This window comes from Mesoplodon mirus (assembly GCF_964341445.2).
Source record: "Mesoplodon mirus genome assembly, chromosome: 3".
NCBI classification, from domain to species: domain Eukaryota; kingdom Metazoa; phylum Chordata; class Mammalia; order Artiodactyla; family Ziphiidae; genus Mesoplodon; species Mesoplodon mirus.
Genome location: NC_138978.1, coordinates 131,919,709 through 131,947,203, shown reverse-complemented (window position 1 = coordinate 131,947,203; position 27,495 = coordinate 131,919,709). Strand labels below are relative to the sequence as shown.

The following is a 27,495-nucleotide window of genomic DNA, read 5'->3' as shown; positions in this document are numbered from 1 at the left end:
GGAATTTACATGGAAACATATTACTAACAAAAATTTACATTACTATATAAAATTTATATTACTATATGATAAAATGAGAAACATTTATCATATCTATTTTGATAAAACTTTGGAAAATTTAAAAATTATCTCTGATACCAAATGTTCATCTTTAGTGCAGTATACACGGTGATTATCTAGTCTTTACAAATGTAATGTAAACTATTTTCCTCTTTTGGATGGTGTTAAGGGAAAAGATACAATAAGATTTTAATTAAAAATAAGAGCATAACATACTATTTACAATAGCCAAGATATAGAAGCAAACTAAGTGTCCATCAACACATGAATGGATAAAGATATGATACACACACACACACACACACACACACACACACACACAATGGAATATTACTCAGCCATGAAAAAAGAACGAAATAATGCCATTTGCAACAACATGGATGGACGTAGAGATTACCATACTAAGTGAAGGTAAGTCAGAGAAAGACAAATATTACATCACTTATATGTGGAAACTTTTTAAAAAGTACAAATGAATTATTTCCCAAACAGAAACAGACTCACAGACATAGAAAACAATCTATGGTTACCAAAGGGGAAACCAACACAAACTGTAAATCAACTAACACAATACTGTATATCAACTACACTTCAATAAAAAAATTTTAAAAATAAGAGCTGAAACTAGTGCAATATTGTAAATCAACAACATTTCAATAAAAAAAAATTTTTTTTAAACAGCATAAGACACGCTCCAGAAAAATTAACCCTCTAAAATCCAAACCTAAGAATTTATTAGGGAAATATTTTTACAGAGTTATACTCTTTCTTTTACATAATCTCTAACATATCAATGTGGCTGTTTTAGGCTAAGAGATGCATGTGCATATACAAAAAGTGCTTACTCAGTATATTCAAATCACACACACTAGAATGTAAGAAAAAGATTGTCTAGCCCCAAAATTAGGTTACAAATATTTATATATAATTGAAGAGGAATACAAGGAAAAAAATACAATGGTTTTAGCATATTTGGTCAAAAAAGATTAATTCCACATATATTTACAATGTAAGTAATAAACCAAATAAGGCCCATGGAGTGAAAAGGAGGCTTTCAAGAAGTTCACTTCTCTGCCCACTTCCTCTAGTGCTTTTGCCCAAGGAAGGGGAAGCTTTAATCTTATCAGTCAACTTCTACAACACTGATTATGCTGCTCCTCCCTCTGGGTAGGAAGTGAGAGATCACTTGATTTCAGCAGGTCTGTTCTTTTATTCCTCTCCTTCTCTGTATGCTAGCCATTGTTATCAGTTATGGTAGTCAGGCAGTAAGTAAGAAAATTCCAAGAACTGGAATCAGACATAATGGGAATATAGGAGGTACTGATTATACTTCTTACCTAAGTCATGAGATGATAAACAGCTGCTCCCAGAGAGGTCTACATTGGTTACTTGAAAACTAAGCAGAATTTTTATTCCCATTTGACTATTAATCCTTTTATGCTGTGCCGCTTCACATACATGACAGGGTATAGATAATGGCGGCTTGGCAGACCAAGATTAAGCATTCCTGCATCCTCTAATCCAGCAGACCCCAACCTTTTTGGCACCAGGGACTGGTTTCGTGGAAGACAATTTTAACATGGACTGAGGGTGGGAGGGATGGTTGAGGCAGTTACGCAAGCAATGGGGACCAATGGGGAGTGACACATGAAGCTTCGCTTGCTCACCCGCTGCTCACTTCCTGCTGTGCAGCCTGGCGGGGGTGTGTGTGGATGAGGGGGGGTTGGGGACCCCTGCTGTAATCAAATTCCTTTGAAAAATCATCTTTTAATTTAAACAAAGATCAGCACTAGAATCTGGTTGCAAGGCCTTTGCCTCTTCTCTCCGCCACCAGTATCCTTCCCTCTCCAAGAGTTTCAAGCTGCACAGCAGACACTATGGCAATACTCTACCACATCTGTCTGATCCAGGTAACAGAGAGCAGTTAAGACAATTCTCAGCATAGCTACTATAATCACTAGATATTCTCTTCATCCTAGTGCCCATTTGTCAAAAAGTGAACAAAGAAGAAAATATATTCAGTAAATTATGAGAAGGATATTCATTTTTTTAAAATATCTTTATTGGGGTATAATTGCTTTACAATGGTGTTAGTTTCTGCTATATAACAAACTGAATCAGCCTTACATAAACATACATCCCCATATCTCCTCCCTCTTGTGTCTCCCTCCAACCCTCCCTATGCTCCCAAGTGGACACAAAGCACCAAGCTGATCTCCCTGTGCTATGCGGCTGCTTCCCACTAGCTAGCTATCTTACATTTGGTAGTATATATATGTCCATGCCACACTCTCATTCGTCCCTGCTTACCCTTCCCCTTCCCCGTCTCCTCAAGCCCATTCTCTACATCTGCTTCTTTATTCCTTCCTGTCCTGCCCCTAGTTATACAGAACCTTTTTTTTTTTTAGATTCCATATACATGTGTTAGCATATGGTATTTGTTTTTCTCTTTCTGTCTTACTTCACTCTGTATGACAGATTCTAGGTCCATCCACCTCACTACAAATAACTCAGTTTCATTTCTTTTTATGGCTGAGTAATATTCCATTGTATATATGTGCCACATCTTCTTTATCCATTCATCTGTCGATAGACACTTAGGTTGCTTCCATGTCTTGGCTATTGTAAATAGAGCTGCAGTGAACATTGTGGTACATGACTCTTTTTGAATTATGGTATTCTCAGGGTATATGCCCAGTAGTGGGATTGCTGGGTCAAATGGTAGTTCTATTTGTAGTTTTTTAAGGAACCTCCATACTGTTCACAATACTGGCTCTATCAAGTTACATTCCCACCAGCAGTGCAAAACGGTTCCCTTTTCTCCACACCCTCACACTCTCCAGCATTTACTGTTTGTAGATTTTTTGTTTGTTTGTTTGTTTGTTTTTTGCAGTACACGGGTCTCTCACTGCTATGGCCTCTCCCGTTGCGGAGCACAGGCTCCAGACACGCAGGCCCAGCGGCCATGGCTCACAGGCCCAGCCACTCCGCAGCATGTGGGATCTTCCCAGACCGGGGCACGAACCCATGTCCCCTGCAACGGCAAGCGGACTCTCAACAACTATGCCACCAGGGAAGCCTTGTTTGTAGATATTTTGATGATGGCCATTCTGACTGCTGCAAGGTGATACCTCATTGTGATTTTGATTTGCATTTCCCTAATGATTAGTGATATTGAGAAACCTTTCATGTTTTTAATGGCAATCTGTATATCTCCTTTGGAGAAATGTCTATTTAGGTCTTCTGCCCATTTCTGGATTAGGTTGTTTGTTTTTTTTGATATTGAGCTGCATGAGCTGCCTGTGTATTTTGCAGATTAATCCTTTGTCAGTTGCTTCGTTTGCAAATATTTTCTCCCATTCTGAGGGTTGTCTTTTCATCTTGTTTATGTTTTCCTTTGCTGTGCAAAAGTTTTAAGTTTCATTAGGTCTCATTTGTTTATTTTTGTTTTTATTTCCATTTCTCTGCGAGGTGGGTCAAAAAGAATCTTGCTGTGATGTATGTCTTAGAGTGTTATGCCTGTTTTCCTCTAAGAGTTTGATAGTGCCCGGCCTTATATTTAGGTCTTTAATCCATTTTGAGTTCATTTTTTTTGTTGTTGTTCTTATTGGTTTTTGCGGAATGCGGGCCTCTCACTGTTGTGGCCTCTCCCGTTGTGGAGCACAGGCTCTGGACGCGCAGGCTCAGTGGCCATGGCTCATGGGCCCAGCTGCTCCGTGGCATGTGGGATCTTCCCGGACTGGGGCACGAACCCATGTCCCCTGCATCGGCAGGCGGACTCTCAACCACTGCGCCATCAGGGAAGCTCTTGTGTCCATTTTTCTGTAAGGTATTAGGGAGTGTTCTAATTTCATTCTTTTACATGTAGATGTCCAGTTTTCCCAGCACCACTTATTGAAGAGGCTGTCTTTTCTCCATTGTATATTCTTACCTCTTTTATCAAGATAAGGTTACCATATGTGCATGGGTTTATCTCTGGACTTTCTAGCCTGTTCCATTGATCTATATTTCTGTTTTTGTGCCACTACAATACTGTCTTGGTTACTGTAGGTTGTAGTAGAGTTTGAAGTCAGGGAACATGATTCCTCCAGCTCCGGGTTTCTTTCTCAAGATTGCTTTGGCTATTTGGGGTCTTTTGTGTTTCCATACAAATTGTGAAATGTTTTGTACTAGTTCTGTGAAAAACACCATTCGTAGTTTGATAGGGATTGCACTGAATCTGTAGATTGCTTTGGGTAGTACAGTCATTTTTCACAATGTTGATTCTTCCAATCCAAGAACATGGTATATCTCTCCATCTGTATTTATTTATTTCATTAGTGTCTTATACATTTCTGCATACAGGTCTTTTGTCTCCTTAGGTAGATTTATTCCTAGGTATTTTATTCTTTTTGTTGCAGTGGTAAATGGGAGTGCTTCCTTAATTTCTCCTTCATATTTTTCATCATTAGTGTATAGGAATGCAAGAGATTTCTGTGCATTAATTTTATATCCTGCTACTTTATCAAATTCATTGATTAGCTCTAGTAGTTCTTTGGTAGCATCTCTGGGATTCTCTATGTATAGTATCATGTCATCTGCAAACAGTGACAGTTTTACTTCTTCTTTTCTGATTTGGATTCTGTTTTTTTTCTTTTCTGATTGCTGTAGCTATAACTTCCAAAACTGTGTTGAATAATAGTGGTAAGAGGGGGCAACCTTGTCTTGTTCTAGATCTTAGTGGAAATGGTTTCATTTTTTCACCAGTGAGAATGAAGTTGGCTGTAGCATATATGGTGTTTATTATGTTGAGGTAAGTTCCCTCTATGCTTATTTTCTGGAGAGTTTTTATCATAAATCGGTGTTGAATTTTGTCAAAAGCTTTTTCTTGCTAAAGCTTTAACAAGATGATCATATGGTTTTTCTCCTTCAATTTTTTAATATGGTTTATCACACTGATTGATTTGTGTATATTGAAAAATCCTTGCATTCCTGGAATAAACCCCACTTGATCATGGTGTATGATCATTTTAATGTGCTTTTGGATTCTGTTTGCTAGTATTTTGTTGAGGATTTATGTATCTATTTTCATCAGTGATATTGGTCTGTAGTTTCCTTTTCTTGTGACATCTTTGTCTGGTTATGGTATCAGGGTGATGGTGGCCTCATAGAATGTGTTTGGGAACGTTCTTCCCTCTGCTATATTTTGGAAGAGTTTGAGAAGGATAGGTGTTAGCTCTTCTCTAAATGTTTGATAGAATTCACCTGTGAAGCCATTTGGTCCTGGGCTTTTGTTTGTTGGAAGATTTTTAAATCACAGTTTCAATTTCAGTGCTTGTGATCGGTCTGTTCATTTTTTCTATTTCTTCCTGGTTCAGTCTTGGAAGGTTGTGCTTTTCTAAGAATTTGTCCACTTTCTCCAGGTTTTCCATTTTACTGGCATATAGTTGCTTGTAGTAGTCCCTCATGATCCTTTGTATTTCTGCTGTGTCAGTTGTTACATCTCCTTTTACATTTCTAACTCTATTGATTTGAGTCTTCTCCCTTTTTTTCTTGATGAGTCTGGGTAAGGGTTTATCAATTTAGTTTATCTTCTCAAAGAGCCAGCTCTTAGTTTTTTTTATCTTAGCTCTTGTTTCCTTCATTTCTTTTTCATTTATTTCTGATCTGATCTTTAAGATTTATTTCCTTCTGCTAACTTTGGTTTTTTTTTTTCCTTCTTTCTCTAACTGCTTCAGGTGTAAGGTTAGGTTGTTTATTTGAGATGTTTCTTGTTTCTTGAGGTAGGTATTGCTATAAACTTCCCCCTTAGAATAGCTTTTGCTGAATTCCATAGGTTTTGGGTCCTCGTGTTTTCATTGTCATTTGTTTCTAGGTATTTTTTGATTTCCTCTTTGATTTCTTCAGTGATGTCTTGGTTATTTAGTAGTATTGTTTAGCCTCCGCATATTTGTATTTTTCACAGATTTTTTTTCTGTACTTGATATTTAGTCTTATGGCGTTGTGGTCAGAAAAGATACATGATATGATTTCAATTTTATTGAATTTTCCAAGGCTTGATTTTGACCAAGATATGATCTATCCTGGAGAATGTTCCATGAACACTTGAGAAGAAATTGTATTCTGTTGTTTTTGGATGGAATGTCCTGTAAACATCAATTAAGTCTATCTTGTTTAATGTATCATTTAAAGCTTTTGTTTCCTTATTTTCATTTTGGATGATCGGTCTATTGGTGAAAGTGGGGTGTTAAAATCCCCTACTATGATTGTGTTACTGTCGATTTCCCCTTTTTTCACTGTTAGCATTTGCCTTATGTATTGAGGTGCTCCTATGTTGGGTGCATATTTACAATTGTTATATCTTCTTCTTGGATTGATCCCTTGATCATTATGTAGTGTCCTTATTTGTCTCTTGTAATAGTCTTTCATTTAAAGTCTATATTGTCTCATATGAAAATTGCTACTCCAGCTTTCTTCTGATTTCCATTTACATGGAATATCTTTTTCCATCCCCTCACTTTCAGTCTGTATTTGTCCCTAGGTCTGAGGTGATTTTCTTGTAGACAGCATATATACAGGTATTGTGTTTTTATCCATCCAGCCCTTCTATGCCTTTTGTTTGGAGCATTTAATTCATTTATATTTAAGGTAGTTATTTGATATGTATGTTCCTATTACCATTTTTTTAATTGTTTTGGGTTTGTTATTGTTGGTCTTTTCCTTCTCTTGTGTTTCCTGCCTACAGAAGTTCCTTTAGCATTTATTGTAAAGCTGGGTTGGTGGTGGTGAATTATCTTAGCTTTTGCTTGTTTGTAAAAGTTTTAATTTCTCTGTCAAATCTAAATGAGATCCTTGCTAGAAGAGTAATCTTGGTTGTAGGTTTTTCCATTTCATCACTTTAAATATGTCCTGCCACTCCCTTCTGGCTTGCAGTGTTTCTACTGAAAGATCAGCTGTTGACCTTATGGGGATTCTCTTGTATGTTATTTGTTGTTTTTCCCTTGCTGCTTTTAATATTGTTTATTTAATTTTTGATAGTTTGATTAATATGTGTCTTGGCGTGTTTCTCCTTGGTTTTATCCTTTTTGGGACTCTCTGTGCTTCCTGGACTTGATTAACTATTTCCTTTCCCATATTAGGGAAGTTTTCAACTATAACCTCTTGAAATATTTTCTCAGTCCCTTTCTTTTTCTCTTCTTCTTCTGGGACCCCTATAATTTGAATATTGGTGCGTTTAATGTTGTCCCAGAGGTCTCTGAGACTGTCCTCAATTCTTTTCATTCTTTTTTCTTCATTCTGCTCTGAGGTAGTTATTTCCACTATTTTATCTTTCAGGTCACTTATCCGTTCTTCTGCCTCAGTTATTCTGCTATTGATTCCTTTAGTTCTTCTAGGTCCTTGTTAAACATTTCTTGTATTTTTTCCATTCTATTTTCAAGATTTTGGGTCATCTTTCCTATCATTCCTCTGAATTCTTTTTCAGGTAGACTGTCTATTTTCCCTTCATTTGTTTGGTCTGGTGAGTTTCTACTTTGCTCCTTCATCTGCTGTGTGTTTCTATGTCTTCTCATTTTGCCTAACTTACTGTGTTTGGGGTCTCCTTTTGCAGGCTGCAGGTTCGTTGTTCCCATTGTTTTTGGTGTCTGCCCCCAGCGGCTAAGGTTGTTTCAGTGGGTTGTGTAGGCTTCCTGGTAGAGGGGACTGGTGTCTGTGTTTTGGTGTATGAGGCTGGACCTTGTCTTTCTGGTGGGCAGGACCATGCCCAGTGGTGTGTTTTGGGGTGTCTGTGACGTTATTATGATTTTAGGCAGCCTTCCCGCTAATGGGTGGGGTTGTGTTCCTGTCTTGCTAGTTGTTTGGCATAGGGTGTCCAGCACTGTAACTTGCTGGTTGTTGAGTGTAGCTGGCTCTTCCCATTGAGATGGAGATCTCTGAGAGAGCTTTTACCATTTGATATTACATGGGGCCGGGAGGTCTCTGCTGGACCAATGTCCTGAACTCAGTTCTCCCACCTCAGAGGCTCAGGCCTGACACCTGGCCAGAGCACTAAGACCCTGTTAGCCACACAGCCAGGTATGAGGGGAGTTTCTTGCCTTTTGGGAAGTCTGAGGTCTTCTGCCAGCATTCAGTAGGTGTTCTGTAGGAGCTGTTCCTCATGTAAATGTATTTTTGATGTATTCGTGGGGTGGAAGGTGATGCCTTACTCCTCCGCCGTCCTGAAGCTATCTCTCAGAGAAGGATATTCTTATCTGAAAATATTTGTGTTTACAATCTAAAATTAAAAATAATCTGAACTTGTAAAATTATTTTTAAAACTGACATTCATAAAGGATATATAGCTGACTCTTGAACAACAGGGGTTTGAGCTCTGTGGATCCATTTACATGTGGATTTTTTCTACTGATTTTTTTTGATCCACTGTTGGTTGAATCCTCAAATGCAGAATCACAGATACAAAACAAGAGTGCATATGGAGGGAATGCTGCATCAGAGGAACCACAGATAGGGGGAACTGGGACACAGAGGGCCAACTATAACTTATAGGCAGATTTTTAACTGTGCAGAGGGCGGCTCAATAAGTCTCTGTGTTGTTCATGTGTCAACTGTAGTTTTAGAGTCATCTTAAGGAAATGATAGTAATATTTCACCCTTTTGAACCAAGTTATTGCGATTGTTATAGCATAGTTAGTGGTACAAATGTTCTTTTTCTGGACTCTTTGTTATTTCAAACTATTTTATACTATTTCATTTTAAATAAAATTTAAAAATTACAATGGAAATAAGATATAAGCTAAATAAGACAATGGACCCCCACCCCCCAAATTCAAAATACTTCTATCAGTTTTTCATTTTGGAGACTTAGTTTCAACAAGAGAATTCTAGGAGACTCCAGTTTAAAAATATGTGAATGTTTAATTATCTTTATGTGGATAAAGTAGAATACTAGCTAATAATAGCTAATATTCATTGAGCACTTAGTATATATGCAGTTCACATATATTCTAAACTATATTTTAATCCTCACAACTCTATGAGGTAAGTACCACTGTTATCTCCCTTTTATAGATAAAGGGAATAAAGTACAGAAGGATTAAGGGACTTTCCCCACAATTACACACATTGTAGACCCAGGACATGAACTCAAGCAGTAGGACAACAAAAACCTCACTTTCTACCAGTATTCTATAATATTAAAATTCTACTGATTTTTCCAAGAGTTCGCTAATATAAAATGAAATTAACTAATATTCAAGCACTGTGTAAATGCAACAATTTGACATACTATTTTGAGAAACAGAGTACAAATATAAGAGACCTTATGTGTATAATTTTGTTTCTAACATAGCTCGGTTATGTAATGACTATAACAATTATAGAGATTATAGAAGCTCAAGATATGTGAATCAATAAAAAGTAGACTGCATACTGAAGTTGCATAGTGTGTAAAGTCATTATATGCTTGAATAAGATATTTAACTTCTTTAAATACCAGAAGACTCAACTGTAAAATGGGATAACAGTACCTACCTCATATGATTCCTATGAGGATCAAATGAGATAACACATATAAAAGTACTGCTCAGAGCCTAGCACAAAATAAGCAAATAATAAATCTTTATAAGTGATAATTAGTGAAGGTGATAAATTCTAAGATAATCAACAGTGGTAACAAAACAGGAAAACGTATTATGCTTTAATAATCATTTACAACCAGCCTTAACAGAAAAAGAAGGATCTTCCATAGTTTTCCACTTTTATATCTTTCAAAAGGTTGTATCTCTTCATTCAAAGTTCTTCTGCAGATTTTCATATTCATTTCCAAAATTCTTACATCTATCAGTAACAGTTTTTCTAGTTAGAGTGTTATAAACTTCCCACTTTCAACCTCTAACTGCCTAAACAGCATCTTACTATTAATCTTTCTAATTAAGAAGTTCTACAGCAGTCTAGCTTGTTACTGAACAAGGTAGTTTATTACTCAAAAGGTGAGAATAATCAGGATATGACTTTAAATTTATGAGCATAGTCAAATTTCAAATTAATTGTGTACATGTGCACATACATGAGCAAAAGAAGTTTTTTTCTCTCTGAGAAGGTGGGTAAAGCTAGATTGTATTTTTCTCTTTGCAATAACTGAGGAACAAGTGAAGAGCGTTGTTAAGGTGATTCAAAAGAAAACAGGGATACAATTCAACTGAAAAATAGAGGATTAGTCTTCAAGGAAGACATACAGCATTCTCAAACATTTGGCCAAGATCAAGTATAGAATATTATTCTAATTAGAATAGAAATTTCAGGTAAGGAAAGGACGATTAACTAAATCTAAGTTGTAACTGTAAAGCTCAGCAAGTTCACATGGTTAGCACATAGGAAAAAGAGGATTTGAACTCAGGCAGTCTAACTCCAAAGAGTTCTTAATCACTGTGCTAATACCAAATTACATGGATCATTACCTTAAGAATTAGCATTTTCCTACCTGAAGATTAATTTAAAATCTATTATAACAAATATATTCTAACATTAAAAATGGCATGTTCATCTATTTTGAATACTTTTACCCTTAATCTTAAAATACCACTTTTTACATAGGGAGTTGCTTTGCAATTTTCTATAGCAATGAAAAACATAATTTACAATTCTCATAAATATATAAATTGGCCATTATTATGCTGGAGCACTGAGGGAAGAAAAAATCTTTTTCTCTCATTGGCTCAGAAGCAGCCACTAAAATAAAAAGTTATAATTTCCAAGACTGTTCGCTTTCCTGCTGACATTAGTGAGACTGGGGCACCAAGCAGGAAGTATACCAGAGCCATTTCACCTTCTGCTTTCAGGAGAACACAAAATGCCAAATAGAAAAGGACCATATTAGGGAAAACACTTTATTTCCAAGTTTCTAAAATAGTATTAAAAACAATAAGGGAAAAATGCAAATTATAAAGCAGTATGATGGCACATCAATCACAACTTCCTAACAAGCCCTTTCAGCATTCAGTGGTAGTTGCTGAAACACTAAAATAAAGTGATGTTTCAATTATTTGGTTTTAAACAATGACAGGTTTAAGATTCACCTGATTAAAAACCATCCACACCAATATAATAGCATATCATAAGATACTTGGCAAACAGTTTTTGCAAATGGCAGTTGTTAACATATTTCTTCTACACATATAAATGTTGTGCTGAGGAGGGGAGTAAGGTGTTTTTTCCTACCTTTCTTTTATGATGGGTTGTAGAAGCATCCATCTCTTCCTCTCCTATATTATCAATTTGTGAAGTTGGACTACAATTCATTCTCTCCTCTTCTTGCCTCTGGAGTCTGTCTGCTACAGCCTGGATAGCTTCTGTCCATTCTTCCCTACAAAAACAAGAAAAAATTTCCATTAATAAAGAATTGTAATGATGCAAATATTTCTTTTATAAAATATAAAATCAACACAAAGTCTATTCCAGAGTAATACATAAGCCCCATCTTCAAGATATACTAGCATTTATTTGGAGGTATATTAACAAAGAAGGAGGAGGAGGAGGGAGGGGGAGGAGAAGGGGAGAAGGAGAAGACGATTGTAAGAAAACTGACTAAAAATCCGTTTAAAGTATGGTTAAATATTAATTCTCTGCACACATCTTATCTATAAAGTATATAGACCCCCAAAATTTTGCCACACTTTTTAAATGTATTGTTTAGCCATTGTAAGTCCATCACTGACATACTCAGTTTCTTTATTATGGTCCAACAGATGTTCCAAGAAAAAGCTTTCAAAGGCAAAACCTGTTCCCAGATCATATGTAAGTTTCTGTTTTAAAAAATGATAGGCACAGTTTGTAGCTTAAATAATAAATCTCAGGAGCAGTAGTATGAAGCTTTTACTTTTTGACACTTGTGCTATCAGATAAAGGATCACTTATTTCCATATAAATAAAATCAGTTTGCAGATTTCTTAAGACAAAGTCTGTTAGAATTGCATTAAATCTGTAGGTCAATCTGGAGGAAATTGCCATCTTAATAAATTAAGTCTTCCAATCCATGAACATGGTATAGCTCTCCATTTATTTAGGTCTTCAATTTTCCAATGCAGTGTTTTGTAATTTTCTGTGAAAATGTCTTGCAAATCTTTAATTGAATTTATTTCTAAGTATTCTTTTATGCTATTATGGAGGTTTAATTTTTTTTTCATTTTCTAATTTTTCTTGCTAGTATTTAGAAATACAGTTGCTTTTTCTATGTTGACCTTTTATTCTATAGCCTTAATAAATTCATTTAATATTTCTAACAGCTTTTATTTTTCTGGATTTTCTACAAATACTACCATACTGTCTACAAATAAGAGCAATAAGTTTACTTCTTTCTTTCCAGTTTGTTTCCCTTTCATTTCTTTTTCTTGCCTTATAATGCACTAGAACAGACCATCAGTACAATGTTAAATAAAAGTCGTGAGAGCAGACATTCTTACTTTGTTCCAGATGTTAAGAGAGAAAATATCAAGCCTTTTACCTTTGAGTATTATGTAAGCTGTAGTTTGTAGATACCCTTAATCAAGTTGAGTAAGTTCCCTTCCATTCCTAGCCAGCTGAGTGTTTTTGTTATGAAAGAGTGTTGAATTTTTTCAAATGCTTCTTCTGCACCTGTTGAAATGACCATGTAGTTTTCTTTTATCCTATTAATACAGTGAAATTAGTTGAATGATTTTCAGATGTTAATACAACTGAATTCTAGTATAAATTCCATTTAGTCATAATGTATTAACCTTTTTCTTGCATATTTTTTGAATTTGGTTTGTCAAACTTTTGTTAAGAAATTTTGCATTGACTATAGTCACAAGTATATTGGGCTACTTCTTTCTCCTTTTTTTAAATCAGTATTTTTAGTGAACTATAGTTGATTTACAATGCTAATTTTGCTGTACAGCAAAGTAATACAGTTAAATATATATACATGCTTTTTTTTAACGTATTCTTTTCCATTATGGTTTATGATAGGATATTGAACATAGTTCCCTGTGCTGTATAGTAGGACTTTGTTGTTTCTCCATTCTATAAATAAAAGCTTACATCTGCTAACCCCAACTTCCATTCTATCGCTCCCCCTACTCCCTCCCCCTTGGCAACCACCAGTCTGTTCTCTAGGTCTAAGATTCTGTTTTTGTTTCATAGATAGGTTCATTTGTGTCATATTTTAGATTCCACATATAAGCGATATCATATTTTGTCTTTCTCTTTCTGACTTACTTCACTTAGTATGATAATCTCTAGTTGCATCCATGTTGCTGCAAATGGCATTATTTCGTTCTTTTTCATGGCTGAGTAGTATTCCATTGTATATATGTACCATATCTTTATTCATTCATCTGTCGATGGATATTTAGGTTGTTTCTATGTCTTAGCTATTGTGAATAGAGCTGCTATGGACATAGGGACACATGGCTTTCTGAATTATACTTTTGTATGAATATATGCCCAGAAGTGGGATTGCTGGATCATATGCTAATTCTGTTTTTAGATTTCTGAGATACCTCCGTACCATTTTCCACAGTGGCTGCACCAACTTACATTCCCACCAAAAATGTAGGAGGGTTCCCTTTCCTCCACACCCTCTACAGCATTTGTTATTTGTAACTTTTTAATGATGGACATTCTGACTGGTGTGAAGTGGTACATCATTGTAGTTTTGATTTGCATTTCTCTAATAGCAATGTTGAGCATCTTTTCATGTGCCTATTGGTCATCTATATTTGTTCTTTGGATAAATGTCTATTTATGTCTTCTGCCCATTATTTGAGTAGGCTGTTTGTTTTGTTGTTGTTATGAGCTATTTGTATAGTTTGGAAATTAAGCTCTTGTTGGTTGCAATATTTGCAAATATTTTCTCCCATTCTTGTAGGTTGTATTTTTGTTTTGTTTATTATTTCCTATGCTGTGCAAAAGCTTGTAAGTTTGGGGCTTCCCTGGTGGCGCAGTGATTGAGAGTCCACCTGCCGATGCAGGGGACATGGGTTCGTGCCCCAGTCCGGGAAGATCCCACATGCCGCGGAGCGGCTAGGCCTGTGAGCCATGGCTGCTGAGCCTGCGTGTCCGGAGCCTGTGCTCCGCAATGGGAGAGGCCACAACAGTGAGAGGTCCACGTACCGCAAAAAAAAAAAAGCTTGTAAGTTTGATTAGGTCTCATTTGTTTATTTTTGTTTTTATTTCTATTGCCTTAGGAGACTAACCTAAGAAAACAATGTTAAGATTTATGTCAGAGAATGTTTAGCCTATGATCTCTTCTAGGAGTTTTATAGTGTCATTTCTTATGTTTAAGTCTTTAAGCCATTTTGAGTTTATTTTTATGTATGGTGAGAGGATGTGTTCTAATTTCATTGATTTATATGCAGCTGTCCAACTTTCACAACACCACTTGCTGAAGAGATTGTCTTTTCCCTGTTGTATATTCTTGCCCCCTTTGTTGAAGAATAATTGACAATTGGTATGTGGGTTTATATCTGGGCTCTCTGTACTGTTCCATTGATCCATATGTCTGATTTTGTGCCAATACAACACTGTTTTGATAACTGTAGCTTTGTAGTATTGTCTGAAGTCTGGGAGGTTTATGCCTCCTGCTTTGTTCTTTTTCTTCAGGATTGCTTTGGTCATTCTGGGTCTTTTATGGTTCCATATAAATTTTAGGATTATTTGTTCTAGTTCTGTGAAAAATGTCATGGGTAATTTGATAGGGATTGCATTAAATCTGTAGATTGCTTTGGATAACATAGCCATTTTAACAATATTTATTCTTCCAATCCAAGAGCATGGGATATCTTTCCATTTCTTTGAATTATCTTCAATTTCCCTTATTAATGTTTTGTAGTTCTCAGTGTATAAGGCTTTCACCTCCTTGATCAAATTTATTCATAAGTATTTTATTTTGGGGGATGCAATTTTGAAAGGTATTGTGTTTTTACATTCCCTGATAGTTTATCATTGGTGAAAAGAAATGCAACTGATTTCTTTATGTTAATCTTGTATCCTGCTACCTTGTTGAATTCGTTTATCATTTCTAGTAGTTTTTATGTGGAGTCTTTAGGGTTTTATATACATAGTATATTATCATCTGCATATAATAACAATTTGACCTCTTCCTTTCCAGTTTGGATACCTTTTATTTCTTCTTCTTGTTTGACTGCCGTGATTAGGACTTCCAATACTATGTTGAATAGAAGAGGTGAGAGTGGGTACCTTGTCTTGCTCCAGATTTTAGCGGGAAAGCTTTCAGCTTTTCACTACTGAGTATGATATTGGCTGTAGGTCTGTCATGAATAACTTTTATTATCTTGAGATATGTTCCCTCTATATCCACTTTTGTAAGAGTTTTAATCATGAATACATATTGAATTTTGTCAGATGCTTTTTTTGCATCTATTGAGATGATCATGTGGTTTTTGGCTTTTATGTGGAGTACCACATTGACTGATTTGTATATGTTGATCCATCCTTGTGAACTTGGGATGAATCCCAATTGGTTATGGTGTATGATGATTTTATGTGTTGTTGGATTTGGTTTGCTAATATTTTGTTGATATAGTTCTCTCTTCTTATGATAGCACTGACCATTTTTTGGAATGAGGGTGACACTAGCTTTATAAAATGAGAAGGGAAGGGTTCCCACCTCCATTATTTTATGTAATTAATTGTGTAGGCTTGGTAATATTTCCTCTTCAAATATTTGACAGAAGTAAACATTGAAGCCATCTGGAATTGGAGTTTTTCTTCAGGAAAAATTTTTTACTCAAACTCAATACTGTTCATTAATATTGAGCTTTTCAACTTTGCCAATGTTTTCTACGGGTCAGTATCAGTAATTTGTGTCTTCCCTCTTTTTTCTATTTTTTCCTAACAATCTTACAAGCCATTTTTTGACTCTATTAAGTATTTTCAAAGAACTAACTTTTGTTTATGGATTACTCCCTATTATTTTTCTGCTTTCTATTTAATTGAATTCTACTCTCTATTGTTTCCTTATTTCGGATTGCTCTGGGATTACTTTACTCTACTTTTCTACTTTCTTAAGATGGAAACTTAATGACTAGAGAACTTTCTTCTTTTCAAATACAAGCATTAGAGGTGATACACTTCCCTCTAAGTACCTTTTGCATCCATGCTCATCAGTAATATTTGTCTGTAATTTTTTTTTTTTCTGATATCTTTGGTTTTGGTATCAGGGTGATGGTGGCCTCGTTGAACGAGTTTAGGAGTGATCCTCCCTCTGCAATTTTTTGGAAGAGTTTGAGAAGGATAGGTGTTAGCTCTTCTCCAAATATTTGATAGAATTCACCAGTGAAGTGATCTCGTCCTAGACTTTTGTTTGTTGGAAGATTTTCAATCACAGTTTCAATTTCAGTACCTATGATTGGTCTGTTTATATTTTCTATTTCTTCCTGGTTCAGTCTTGGAAGATTGTACCTTTCCAAGAATTTGTCCAATTCCTCCAGGTTGTACATTTTATTTGCACATAGTTGCCTGTATTAGTCTCATGATCCTTTGTATTTCTGTGGTGTCAGTTGTAATTTCTGCTTTTTCATTTCTAACTTTATTGAGTCCTCTCCCTTTTTTTCTTGATGAGTCTGGCTAAAGGTTTATCAAATTTGTTTATCTTCTGAAAGAACCAACTTTTGTTTTTATTTATCTTTGCTATTGTTTTCTTTGTTTCTATTTCATTTATTTCTGCTCCAATCTTTATGATTTCTTTCCCTCTGCTAACTTTGGGTTTCCTTTGTTCTCCTTTCTCTAGTTGCTTTAGGTGTAAGGTTAGATTGTTTATGTGAGATTTTTCTTGTTTCTTGAGGTGAGATTCAATTGCTATATACTTCCCTCTTAGAAGTGCTTTTCCTGTGTTTTGGAAACACAGTTTTGGGTCATTGTGTTTTTGTTGTCATTTGTTTCTATGTATTTTTTTTTCTTTCCTCTTTGATTTCTTCAGTGATCTCTTAGTTTTTTAGCAGCACACTGTTTAGCCTCCAGATGTTTGTGTTTTTTACAGCTTTTTCCCTCTGATTTCTAATCTCATAGCATTGTGGTCAAAAAAGATACTTGATACGATTTCAATTTTCTTACATTTTCCGAGGCTTGATTTGTGACACAAGATGTGATCTATCTTGGAGAATGTTCCTTGTGTGCTTAAGAAAGTGTATTCTACTGCTTTCGGGTGGAATGTCCTATAAATATCAATTAAATCTATGTGGTCTATTGTGTTATTTAAAGCTGCTGTTTCTTTATTTATTTTCTGTCTGGATGATCTGTCCATTGGTGTACATAGGGTGTTAGAGTCCACCACTTATTATCATGTTACTGTTGATTTCCCCTTTTATGGCTGTTAGCATTTGCCTTATGTACTGAGGTACTCTTATGTTGGGTGCATAAATATTTATAATTATTATGTTTTCTTCTTGGATTGATCCCTTGATCATTATGTAGTGTCCTTCTTTGTCTCTTGTAACAAGTCTTTATTTTAAAGTCTATTTTATCTGGTACGGGTATTGCTGCTCCAGCTTTCTTTTGATTTCCATTTGCATGGAATAGCTTTTTCCATCTCCTCACTTTCAGTCTGTATGTATCCCTAGGTCTGAAGCGGATCTCTTGAAAATAGCATATATGGGTCCTGTTTTTGTATCCATTCAGCCAGTCTGTATCTTTTGGTTGGAGCATTAAATCCATTTACATTCAAGGTGATTACTGATATGTATGTTCCTATTACCATTTTCTTAATTGTTTGGGGTTTGTTTTTGTGGGTCTTTTTCTTCTCTTGTGTTGCCCACCTAGAGAAGTTCCTTTAGCATTTGTTGTAAAGCTGGTTCCGTGGTGCTGAATTCTCTTAGCTTTTGTTTGTCTGTAAAGCTTTTGATTTCTCTGTCGAATCTGAATGAGATCCTTGCTGGGTAGAGTAATCTTGGTTGTACGTTTTTCCCTTTCATCACTTTAAATATATCCTGCCACTGCCTTCTGACCTGCAGAGTTTCTGCTGAAAAATCAGCTAATAACCTTATAGAGATTCCCTTGTATTGTATTTGTTGCTTTTCCCTTGCTGTTTTTAATTTTCTTTTCTTTTAATTTAAATGTTGTTAGTTTGATTAATATGTGTCTTGGTGTGTTTCTCCTAAGGTTTATCCTACATGGGACTCTCTGTGCTTCCTGGACTTGGGTGGCTATTTCTTTTCCCACGTTAGGGAAGTTTTCAATTATAATTTCTTCAGATATTTTCTCAGACTCTTTCTCTTTCTATTCTTCTTCTGGGACCCCTATAATTTGTTATGCTGTTGCATTTAATATTGTCCCAGAGGTCTCTGAGACTGTCTTCAATTCTTTTCATTCTTTATTCTGCTCCTCAGCGGTTATTTCCATCATTCTATCTTCCAGCTCATTTATCCATTCTTCTGTCTCAGTTATTCTGCTATTGCTTCCTTCTAGTGTATTTTTCATTTCAGTTATTGTGTTCTTATTTACTGTTTGTTTGGTTTTTAGTTCTACAAAGTCTTTGTTAACCATCTCTTGTATTTTCTTGATCTGTGCCTCCATTCTATTTCTGTGACTTTGGATCATCTTTACTATCATTACTCTGTATTCTTTTTCAGGTAGGTTGCCTATTTCCTCTTCTTTAATTTGGTCTTGTAGGTTTTTACCTTGCTCCTCCATCTGTAACATGTTTTTGTCATCTCTTTGTTTTCGATGGGTGGGGCTGTGTTCCTGTCTTACTGGCTGTTTGGCTTGCGGCGTCCAGCACTGGAGTTTGCAGGCAGTTGGGTAGAGCTGGGTGTTGGTGCTGAGATGAGGACCTCCAGGAGGCCTCGCTCCTATTAAGATTCCCTGGGGTCTGAGCTTCTCTGTTAGTCCAGCTGTTTGGACTCAGCGCTCCCACCACAGGAGCTCAGGCCCAACCTCTGCCCTGGGAGCCAAGATACCACAATCCATGCATCACAGCAGTCATTTCCAGAGAAGCTTTGGGATTAGTGGAATATCTGACATGGACTGAAGTGTTATTTAATTAATTTATTTACTTATATCAATTTTAACAGCTTTATTGGAATATAGTTCATATATCACACAAAGTACTCCTTTAATGTGAACAAGTCAGTGATATCTAGTATGTTCACAAAATTGTGCAACCAATACCATAACTTAAGCACATTTAAGAATATTTTAATCACCCCAACGAGAAACCCTAACCTTAGGCATCTACCAGTGTACTTTCTGTCTGTCTGCCTGTTCTGAGCATTTCACATAAATGGAATCATACAATATATTGTTCTTTATGACTGGCTTCTTGTGATTTAACAAAATGTTTCTGAGGCTCATCCATGATGTACTTCATTTCTTATTATTTTTGAATAACATTACATTTTTAAAATGTACCATATTTACTTATCCAGTTGTCAGTTCATGGATATTTTTATTGTTTGTACTTTTTGGCAATTATGAATAATGCTACTATGAACATCATATACAAGTTTTTTTGAGTATACGTAAGTTTTTATTTCTTTGCGGTATATACCTAGGAGAGGAATTGCTGGGTAATATGGTAACTCTATATTTAACTTTTGAGGACCTGCCATATTGTTTTCCAAAGCAGCTGTACCATTTTACACTCCACCCAGCACTGTATGAGGTTTGCAATTTCTCCACACTTGCTATTATCTGCCTGTTTTATTGTAGCTATCCCAGTGCGTGTGAAGTAGTATCTCAGTGTGACTTTGATTTTTGTTTTCCTGAAGCTAATGATGTTGAGCACCTTCTCATGTACTCATGGGCTATTTGTATATCTTCTTTGGAGAAATTTCTATTCAAATCCATTGCCCATTTTTTAATTGTGTGATTTGTCTTTTGTATTGAGTTGTAAGACTTCTTTGTATATTCTGGATACAAGTCCCTTATAACATATATGATTTGCAAACATTTTCTCCCATACTATGGGTTGTCTTTTCACTTTCTTGATAGTGTCTTTTAAAGGATATAAGTTTTAATTTTGATGATTCCAAATTACCTATTTTTGTTTCTTCTCTTGCTTGTGTAGCATACCTAGGAAATCACTGCCTAATCCAAGATTATTAACATTACATCTATGTTTTCTTCTGAGGAAATCATTGCCTAATCCAAGATTATTGACATTTACATCTATGTTTTCTTCAGAGTGTTTTATAGTTTTGGCTCTTACATTTAGGTTTTTTTTTTTTTTTTTTTTTTTGTGGTACACGGGCCTCCCACCGCTGCGGCCTCTCCCGCTGCGGAGCATAGGCTCCGGACACGCAGGCCCAGCGGCCATGGCTCACGGGCCCAGCCACTCCGCGGCACGCGGGATCCTCCCAGACCATGGCACGAACCCGCCTCCCCTGCATCGGCAGGCGGACTCTCAACCACTGCGCCACCAGGGAAGCACACATTTAGGTTTTTGATCAATTTTTAGTTAATTGCTGTATACAGTGTGAGGTATAGGTCTAAATTCATTCTTTTGCATGTGAACATCCAGTTATCCCAAGACCATTTGTTGAAACATTATTCTTTGCCATTGAATGGCCTTGGCACACCTGACAGTAATCAACTGACCACAGAGATATGGGTTTGTTTTTGGACTCTCCATTCTATTCCATTATCTGTCTATATACTATCCTTATGTCAGTACAATACTGTCTTGATTATAGTAGCTTTGCAGTGGGTTTTGAAATTGGGAAGTATAAGTACTTGAACTTTGTTCTTCTTTTTCAAGACTGTTCCATCCATTCCAGGACCAATTTATTTGTTATTGTTAGAATTCTAGGGTCAGATTGTTAATTTCTGGGGGGAAGAGCAGTTCAAATTTTGATAGGGATTTTATTGAATCAGTAGGTATACTAGGAGAGTATTGCCATCTTAACACTAACTCTTCCAATCCGTGAATGTGAGGTGCCTTTCCACTTATTTAGATCTTCTTTAATTTCACTCAAAAATGTTTTGTGTAGTTTTCAGTGTACAAGTCTTGTATGTCATTTGTTAAATTTATTCCTAAGTATATTATCCTTTTGATGCTATTGTAAATGGAACTGTTTTCTTAATTTCATTTTTGAATTATTCATTGTAAGTATATAGAAATACAATTGATTTTTGCATATGATCTTGTATTGTAACCTTGTTGAGTCCCTGTATTAGGTCTAATAGTTTTGTGCAGGGGGCAGGGGTTCTTTAGGATTTTCTATACGCAGGATTATGTCATCTGCAAATAGAAACGTTTTACTTCTTTTCCAATGTAGATTCATTTTATTTCTTTCCCTTGCCTAATAGACCTGTCCAGAACCTCCAGAACAATGTAGAATAGAATTGGTGAGAGATGACACTGTTGCATTGTTCCTGATTTTAGGGGGAAGCATTTCTGTCTTTCACCATTAAGTATGGTGTTAGCTGTGGGTTTTTCATAGATGTCTTATATCTTGTTGAAGTTGTTTCTTTCCATTTCTAGTTTGAGTGTTTTATCATGAAAGGATGTTAAATTTTGCCCAATGCTTTTTATGCAGCTACTGAGATGATAATGTGGTTTTTGTCCTTTATTCTATTGATGTGGTATATTTAACTTAATTGAGTCTTAATATTAAATCAATGTTGCATTTCTGTAATAAAACCCACTTGCTCATGCTGTTTTAAAAAAAAAAAGGCTTGGCTGTGGGGGGCAGGGCTAGAAAGGGGCAGGGCCTAGGCTTAGGCAGGCAGAAGAGGCCCTGGGGGGATGGTGGTGGGGTGGGGCCTAGGCCCCCAGAAGGGCCTCGGGGTGACCCCACCCCAGCCCCTCCCCTCCCCCAGCTGTCCCTCAGGGGCACCAGTCCCTTCTTGCCTCTACTTTTCCTCCCTCCCTCCCATGCCCCCAGGCCTCACATGGCCAGAGGGGGCCTTGGAGGGCAGAGGATCAGGTGCTGGACCTCACCAGGCTCCCTGGGCCTGAGTGGGTGTGGGAAATGCTGGCTGTGTTCCCTTCTGATCCTCCGATCCCGAGAAGGTCTCCCTCTATTCCCGCTGATCTCCTCGGCCCCTCCCGAGGGTGGGAACCCCTCCCCTCCCCCAGCCGCCCCTCAGGGGCACCAGTCCCCATCTAGCCTCTACTTTTCCTCCCCCTCCCTCCCACACCCCCAGGACCCATGCAGCCAGAGGGGCCCTCAGAGGGCAGAAGATCAAGCCCTGGACCTCAGCAGACTCCCTAGGCCCAAGTGGGCAGGGGAAACACTGGCTATGTTCCCTTCCAATCCTTTGATCCCTTGAGAGTCTTTCCCTGTCCCTGTTGATCCTCTATCTGTGAGTGGGCCCCTCCAGGCTTGGGAACTCTTCCCCTCCCCCAGCCACCACACAGGGGCACCAGTTCTGTCTGGCCTCCACTTCTCCTCCCCCCTCCCTTCCCCAACGTCCTACTCAATCGCTCAGGAGTTCCTCCTGTCCTCTCAGGTGTGTGAGCTCCCCCACCAGTGCCTGGTAGGTGCCCTAGTTGTGAGGAGATGAGAACTCTACGTCCTCCTACTCTGCCATATTGAACCCGCCTGTATCTGTGGTTTTGCATCCTCAGATTCAACCAACTAAGCATTGTGTAGCACTGGAGTATGTATTTATTGAAAAAAAATCCACATATAAGTGGAATAGTGCAGTTCGAACCCACATTGTTCAAAGATCAGCTGTAATTTGTAATGGCTTTTTTTTTTTTTTTTTTTTTTTTTTTGTGGTACACAGGCCTCTCACTGTTGTGGCCTCTCCCATTGTGGAGCACAGGCTCTGGACGCACAGGCTCAGTGGCCATGGCTCACGGGCCCAGCCGCTCCATGGCATGTGGGATCTTCCTGGACTGGGGCACGAACCCATGTCCCCTGCATCGGCAGGCGGACTCTCAACCACTGCACCACCAGGGAAGCCCTGTAATGGCTCTTTTGAATTTTGTTTTTGACTCAGTGATTACTAAGACGTATGTTATTCAATTTCCAAACACCTGCAGCTTTTCTGGTTTTCTTATTCACTTGATTTCTAATCAATCATTTTATAATCCAGGATTATAAACCAGGATACACTTAATCACGGTGAATTAACCACATGTATTTGAAAACCGTTTATTCTCCCAATTTTGGGTGTAGTAGTCTGTAAATATCAATTACATCATGGTGGTAGTATAATTCTATGTCTTTGTTGACTTTTTGTCTAGTTGCTCTTATTGAGAAAAATTTTTTAATTTCCAAATATGATTGTGGGATTGTCTGTTCTTCTCTTTTTAATCATTACTGTATGCATACATATTAATAATTGTATATCATCCAGATCAATCAATCCTTTTATCATAGCTGTCTTACTAGTTTCTAGCAATATTTTATTTTGAAATCTCATATAATATAGCAAATCTTTTTATGCTTAATGAATGCATGATACAACCTAGCTCTCTTTACACACACACACATATATATATATATATTTTTTTATTGTTGCGGTACGCGGGCCTCTCACTGTTGTGGCCTCTCCCGTTGTGGAGCACAGGTTCCGGATGCGCAGGCTCAGTGGCCATGTCTCACGGGCCCAGCCGCTCTGTGGCATGTGGGATCTTCCCGGACCAGGGCACAAACCCGTGTCCCCTGCATCAGCAGGCGGACTCTCAACCACTGCGCCACCAGAGAAGCCCTCTCTTTATATTTAAAGTACATCTCTTACAGAGAGTTTTTTTTTTTTTTTAGAAGATGTTGGGGGTAGGAGTTTTTATTAATTAATTAATTTATTTTTGCTGTGTTGCGTCTTCATTTCTGTGTGAGGGCTTTCTCTAGTTGTGGCAAGCGGGGGCCACTCTTCATCGCGGTGCGCGGGCCTCTCACTATCGCGGCCTCTTGTTGCGGAGCACAGGCTCCAGACGCGCAGGCTCAGTAGTCGTGGCTCACGGGCCTAGTTGCTCCGCGGCATGTGGGATCCTCCCAGACCAGGGCTCGAACCCGTGTCCCCTGCATTAGCAGGCAGATTCTCAACCACTGCGCCACCAGGGAAGCCCTTACAGAGAGTATTTAAGTAAACCTTGCATTTTCATCAATTCTGAAATTCTCTGCCTTTTAACTGCAGTGTTAAATACATTAATACTTAATACAATTATTTATACGGTTGCACAAGAGTCCACTGTTTTATTTTTTTCTGCTTGTTTCCTCTTCTTAGTTTCCTCTTTGCTTTCTGGTTTTGTTTGATTATTTTATACTTTTTTCAGGATTCCAGTTTAGTTTTCCTTCAGGGTTTTCAGCTATCTTAATCTGCATTGTTTTAAAATATACTCTTAACTTACACAGAGTTCACTTATATAATGTAAAACAGATTAATTAATGTTTTATAATTCTATTTCTCTTCATATTATCTTGGTGATCATCATACCCTTCCTCTCCTTTTAGAAGTTATCCTTGAAATTATAACATTCATCCCTGACTTAGCAAAGTCTAATATATCAATACTTCTAACTCTTCCCAGAAAATGTGGTGAGGTCTCTAGAAATGAACTCCATTTTCCTGTTGACCTCAATTGATGCTATTATTTCAGATTTGTTTTATTCTTTATATAATCAAACCACAAAATATATTATTATTGTTCATAAGATTAATACTCATTTGGCTTTATCAACTTATTTACTATTTTAACTGTTTTTCATTTATTCTTACATCTTTCCTCCCATTTGGAATGATTTTTATTCTGTCTGAAGAAGGATTTCCTTTACAGTAGGCCTGCTGGTAACAAACTGTATCAGTAATCTTTTCTCTGCTCTGCACTTTAAAATTCCTTTAAAGATATAAGTATGCATTGTGAACTGAATACCTCAGTAAAGCTAATTAGCATTCATTACAACACATAGGTACCTTTATTTTTTTCTTTGCATCCTCCCTATCTGGCCACCACCTGTTTGTTCTCCATATCTATGTGTTTCTGTTTTGTTTTTAGATTCCACATATAACTGAAATCATATGGTATTTGTCTCTGTCTGCTTTATTCACTTAGTATAATACTCTTTTAGGTTTATCCATGTTGTCATGGCAAGATTTCATTCTTTTTTCCATTGTATATGCATACCACATCTTCTTTATCCATTCATCTATTGATGGACACTAAGGTTGCTTCCATAGCTTGGCTACTTTAAATAACACTGCAATGAACACAAGGGGGCATACATCTTTTCAAATTAGTGTTTTCATTTTCTTCAGAAAAATAACCAGAAGTAAACTTGCTAGATTGGATGGTAGTACTATTTTTAATTTTTGAGGACCCTCCATACTGTTTTCCATAGTGGCTGCACCAATTTACATTCCTGCCAACAGTGTACAAGGGTCCCCTTTTCCCCACATCCTCATCAGCACTTGTTATTTCTTATATTTCTGATAATTTCCATTCTAACAGATGTGAGGTGATATCTCATTGTGGTTTTGATTTCCATTTTCCTGGTAGTTAGTGATTTTGAGCATCTTTTCATGGGCCTGCTGGCCATCTGTATGTCTTCCTTGGAAAAATGTCTATTCAGATCTTATGCTTATTTTTTATTCAGATTGTTTTCCTAATATTGAACTGTGTGAGAGTTCTTTATGTGTTTTGAATATTAACCCTTTATTGGATATATCATTTGCAAATATTTTCTGCCATTTAGTAAGTTGCCTTTTTGGTTTGTTAATGGTTCTTTTCACTGTGTAGAAGCTTTTGTTTGATATATTCTCATTTGTTTATTTCTGCTTTTGTTTTTCTTGCTTGAGAAGACCTATCAAAAAAATATTGCTAAGACTGATGTCAAAGAGCATATTGAGGGCTTCCCTGGTGGCACAGTGGTTGGGAGTCCACCTGTCAATGCAGGGGACATGGGTTTGAGCCCTGGCCCAGGAGGATCCCACATGCCATGGAGCAACTAGGTCTGTGCGCCACAGCGGCTGAGCCTGCGCTCTGGAGCCCACGAGCCACAGCTGCTGGGCCCGCGTGCCACAACTACTGAGGCCCGTGTGCCTGGAGCCCAAGCTCTGCAATGGGAGAGGCCGCCACAGTGAGAGGCCTGTGCACCGCAATGAAGAGTAGCCCCTGCTTGCCTCAGCTGGAGGAAGCCCACGTGCAGTAACGAAGACCCAATGCAGCCAAAAATAAATAAGTAAATTAATTAATTAATTTAAAAAAAAGAGCATACTGACTATGTTTTCTTTTAGGAGTTTTGTGCTTTCAGGTCTCACATTTAAGTCTTGAATTCATTTTGAGATTATTTTGTATATAGTTTAAGAAAGTAGTTCAGTTTCATTCTTTTGCATGAAGCAGCCAGTTTTCCCAACACCATTTATTTAAGTATTTCTTCCTCTTCAATTTTTTTAGAATAGCTTAACAAGGATAGATATTAGCTCTTCTTTAAATGTTTGGTAGAATTCACCTGAAAAGCTGTCTGGCCTGAACTTTTGTTTGTTGGAAGGTTTTGTTTTTTTTTAACTGATTCAATTTCAATTACTGGTAACTGGTCTGTTCATATACTTATTTCTTCCTCATTCAGTCTTGGGAGATTGTACATTTCTAGTAATTTATCCATTACTTCTAGGTTGTCCATTTTACTGGTGTATAATTGTTCACAGTATTGTTTTATGATCCTTTCATTACTGTGGTTTTGGTTGTAATATCTCCTCTTTCATTTCAGATTTTATTTATTTTGGCCCTTTTCTCTTTTTCTTCATGAGTCTGTCTAAAGGATTTTCAATTTTGTTTACTTTTTCAAAGAACCAGCTTTTAGTCTCATTGATATTTTCTATTATTTTTTCAGTCTCTATTTTATTCATTTCTACTCTGGTCTTTATTATTTATTTCTTTCTACTAACTCAGGGTTTTGTTTATTCTTTATTATTCTATTCCTAGTTTTCTTAGGTGAAAGGTTAGGGTGCTTACTAGAGATTTTTCTTGTTTCCTGAGGTAGGCATGTATTAGTACAAGCTTCCCTCTTAGAGCTGCTTTTGCTCTAACCCACTGATTTTGAATCATTGTGTTTCCATTTTCATTTGTCTCAAAGTATTATTTTATTTCCTCTATGATTTCTTTAGTGACCCACTGATTGTTTAGTAACATATTGTTTAGCTGCCATGTGTCCCTGTAGGTGATTTCTAGTCTCATACCTTCATAGTCGGAAAAGATGCTTGATATAATTTCAATCCTTAAATTTGTTGAGACTTGTTTTGTGGCCTAGCATGTGATATATCCTGGAGAGTCTTTCATGTGCACTTGAAAAGAATGTGTATTCTGCTGGGTTTAGATGGAATATCCTCTCTCTCTCTCTCTGTATATGTGTGTGTGTATGTGTGTGTATGTATATTATCTGGTCTAATGTGAAATTTAAGGCCAATATTGCCTTACTGATTTTTCTGTTTGGATGATCTGTCCATTGACGTAAGTGGGATGTTAAAAGTCCCCTATTATTGTGTTATTGTCAATATCTCCCTTTAATATTTGCTTTATGTATTTAGGTGCTCCTAT

General features: G+C 36.9%; 1 protein-coding gene across 3 annotated transcripts in view; it reads right to left on the bottom strand.

Annotated features, from left to right (window-relative positions):
• The window catches only part of AKT3 (AKT serine/threonine kinase 3), a 391,924-nt gene that overhangs the window by 170,003 nt on the left and 194,426 nt on the right, over positions 1-27,495 (bottom strand). For all 3 annotated transcript variants that reach the window (XM_082616001.1, XM_082616000.1, XM_082616002.1), the window contains one exon: positions 11,254-11,398. In XM_082616001.1, coding sequence (XP_082472127.1) covers positions 11,254-11,398 — 145 coding nt within the window. The remainder of the gene's footprint in view (positions 1-11,253; positions 11,399-27,495) is intronic.